Here is a 3,644-nt window from a genome sequence, read left to right as displayed (position 1 = left end):
GTAGATGACGCAATCGCGGCGATCGTGGAGTAAGCGGAGTCGGGGGACCTAGGGAGCGCGGGATCGTATCGAGATAGATACGGAAAAGAAAGAGAGAGAACACATATATGAGATATCCGCGTACGAGCGGTAGTTTTTTATTTTGAAAAATAAAATATGTATTTACATACGTCGATACTCGTTTACATTGTTTCTGTGTGTATAAATATATATATATAAATTTGTAAACGTGCGTCGTGCCGTTCAGGATTTGAAACAAAGCGCGGTAATCTCACAGTCGACGATCTTGTTAGGATCGAAAAATTCGCTTTTCAGTATCGCAGTCTTGGCCGAAGTTCCCGTCTTAATCGCGTTGGCGGCTATCTCCTGATAGCGCGAATACTTCGCGTCGACTTCCTCGATGACCGCGCTCAGCGCCGAGACGATGCGATCGACGCAAAATTGGAAATCGTACAGCGAGAGCAGGGTGGGGAGCGACATTGCCAGGCGAGCCGCGTTGGGTAGTTCCATACGCAAGATCGACAGGTTGTTGATCAATCCGAATCGCAGCGTCAGGTCTCCGATCGATATCGGCGAGGGGGGACGGGTTCCATCGACGAGGTTGGATCGCAGACACGCCAATATGTCGTGTTTGCGCTCGAGTAGTCCTTTCCACATATCGAGCGTCAGAGAGATCTCCTTGCCTTGCTTATCTCCCAGGGCGATATCCACGTACGAAGGTGCGGGTATACCGTACCACGGTGACTTAACCGTGACACCGATGGCTAAGTATTTGTAGCCAGTCGTCGTCAGCGGATAACGGGTCGCCAGGATGCGCACCGCAGGCGCGACGACGGGGTTGCGAACGTCGTTGGAGGGGTGAGAGCTGGAACGCGACTCCCGATGATGATGATGCTGATGATGATCGTCCGTCGATTCGATCCTTCGTCTTTTGCCGTTGTCGTTCACCTCCGAATCCGTCTCGCGAGGGGAAAGATCCCTCAGCGCGGGTCGATCGGCCAACGTCGAGAACATTTCGCACGCGCGTTGCAGTATCGTTCGTTTCTGATTTCTGTTTCGACGCGTCGTATTCAGCTGACGATGCGATACTGATGCTTTGGCGGGAACACATCGGTATAAGTAGAAAAGTTCTCACTTATATCGCGCGATGTGCGGTGTGGTGTGGGGATTTGCGCAGTCCTCTACTTCCTTCGGCGGACACGGCGATCGTAAAGCTGAACGCCGCCGCCGTTGTCGTCGTCCGAATCGCTCGCCGGTGACGTTAAATCGCCGACGCGTACGATTCGATCGAGAAGATCGCGCAACTGCTGCAACAGTTCGGTCTTAGGGCAGACGATATTCAGCATCCGTAGATCGAATTTACCGGCGGCCGTGACGGTTTTCGTAAATTCGTTGAATCTGTAGAACTGCGTCCGAGTGGTGAAGTACAGATTGCCGTCGACGTATCGGAAGATCGACGTCACGCCGGTCGGTATTCCGGGAAACGTCGCCTCGAGAGGCGTACGTCTGACGACTTTCTTCGTACATTCGTCTATCTCGCCCACCGAGTTACCGTTGTACATCACGAAGGAACGGCCTCTATGGGTGTTTACCGCTCCGTTGAGTTTCGCATCTGCGGGAAATCCGAGTTCTCGCAAGGTCTTCGGCCAATTTGGCCTCAGAGAAAATTCCGGATATTGAACCATGTATACCAAATTATCTACGAACACCATGAGATCACCGGACGGAGATTGATAGGCGGCAGCTATGCGCGTGTAATTGTCGTGAAGAAAGCTCATGTGATTCGACAGGGCTAACGGTCCATTGTACGTCCTACCGTCCAGATCGATCGACCAAACGTAACGCCCGTACGAGATGTACATTCGATTTTCCAAAACCAATATCGCGTTTACGCGACCAAGGGCGCACAGGTCCGGCGATGGTTGCGGCGGCCGTGACCGCGGTGGCGGTGGCGGCGGCGGCGGCGGCGGCGTCTGTGAGGGCGCGTTCGTCCGTTTTTCACCGTACAAACGTTGAATGTCGAGAATGTCGAATCTGTCGAGCTTAACCGGATACTGCTTGTCGGGCGAGTACGCGAACATCACCGAAGTCTTGCGCTCATTGTGCCCCAATCCGAGAGAGTGACCGATCTCGTGCGTCAGCGTGAAATGCAGGGAAAACGTACTCGGGGGATTTTTACCGACGTGAATATGCCACGGCTCGTCCCCGTCGACGTGCACCTCGGAGACGAATCCCGCTTCGTTCGTCGGGAGATACGCGTGGGCCAGCACGTTACCGGGACCGTCGAATTTGGCCGAGCAATTTGGGCCGTTTACGTTGATATTCGTGTTACCGTGACGTCGGGTTCGCCAAGATATTATAATGTCAGGATTCGTTTCGGAGCGTTCGAACGTCAACGCCGAATGTTGCGACCACAGGTCGAACGCGGCCCGCGCGGTATTCAGCTCCTCTTTGGCGGCTACGTAAAAATCCCACGTCAGGTGAGTCCTCGGCCATTTGGATAGACTCGCCGCCGTTCCGTGCTTCAGGATATCTTGGAAACCACATCGCGGTTTACGCATAAATTGCAGCGTTTCGTCGTCGAGCGTTCCATCGCCGGGCAGACCGTAGTATCGTTGAAATTCCTCGATGGCGTTACGAAGAACGTCGTTTCGTCTCTGAGCCGGAAACGCGTCCACATCTTCGGTCAGATATCCGTATTTCCGCAGGTAATCGATCGTATGTGCGTAATTCTCATCCGTGGGATTGACGCACCTCGCGGCGATAAAACACGCGGTTAACGCGATTACGCGCGAGAGCCACATCGTCGAGGGCGAGAGAGAGCGAGAGAAACGGCGGAACTGCGATAACGGCGTTTCGCGATATGAGCGCGATCGCGACGCGCGGCTCACGCGGTGACGCTCGTTGCCGATAGCGCGGACAGGTGGCGGCGGGGTCTCGCGGTGGAAAAAATGCGTCGATTCCGGCGGATGAGTCCGTTTTGATAAAAAAAATTGCATTTTTTCCTCTGTGCAAAGTTTCTAAAAATAGTTTTTTTATTGCACAATATCCTGCTTTTTTATGGACAATGACGATGCGTCGCGATACGAGCGACTTACATGGGCATGCTCGCTACCGATAGCGCGGACAGGTGGCGGCGGGGGTCTCGGGGTGGAAGAAATGCGTCGACGAATCCGGCGGATGAGTCGGTTTGATTAGAAAAATGCATCTCTTCCTGTGTGCAAAAGGTCAATTTTTTACATAGTTTTAATTACACACGCAATATCCTTTATGATTGCACATCCCTTCTTTGATTCCGCATCCTTCTTCGATTGCGCATCCTCGATATATATATAAGGACTCGAGGCTAGACTCGGGTGTAGTTCGTTTACAGTTTTTCGAGCTAGTGACGTGAATTATTCCTAAGAACACGTAATGGACAAAATATCCAAACTGAAAGGAGTGTGCGAATTGGCGCAAATCCAGGCAACGTCCGTAGCTAGGGCTACGGACGACTTACACGAGGCGGTGCTGCAGCTGCAGCATCGCCTTAGAAATATCGTCGATGGAGCGCCGCCCTGTCTGCAAGTCACGATCCGCGTCGACGAGGACGCAGGGATGTTCGATCGAATGTGAGTATGCAAATGTAAAATTATATTGTTATA

At 52.6% G+C, this 3,644-nt stretch overlaps 1 protein-coding gene across 1 annotated transcript; it reads right to left on the bottom strand.

Annotated features, from left to right (window-relative positions):
- Positions 1-1,181: 1,181 nt before the first annotated feature.
- LOC139784564 (stromelysin-1-like) lies at positions 1,182-2,804 on the bottom strand. The gene has a single exon (XM_071723754.1). It carries the CDS (start codon positions 2,802-2,804, stop codon positions 1,182-1,184), a length of 1,623 nt encoding a protein of 540 aa, XP_071579855.1.
- Positions 2,805-3,644: the final 840 nt, after the last annotated feature.

This window comes from Temnothorax nylanderi, unplaced genomic scaffold, assembly GCF_030848795.1.
Source record: "Temnothorax nylanderi isolate EJ_2023f unplaced genomic scaffold, tnyl_v1.0 TNYL_tig0643_pilon, whole genome shotgun sequence".
NCBI lineage: Eukaryota > Metazoa > Arthropoda > Insecta > Hymenoptera > Formicidae > Temnothorax > Temnothorax nylanderi.
This window is presented reverse-complemented; position numbering and strand designations above follow the sequence as displayed.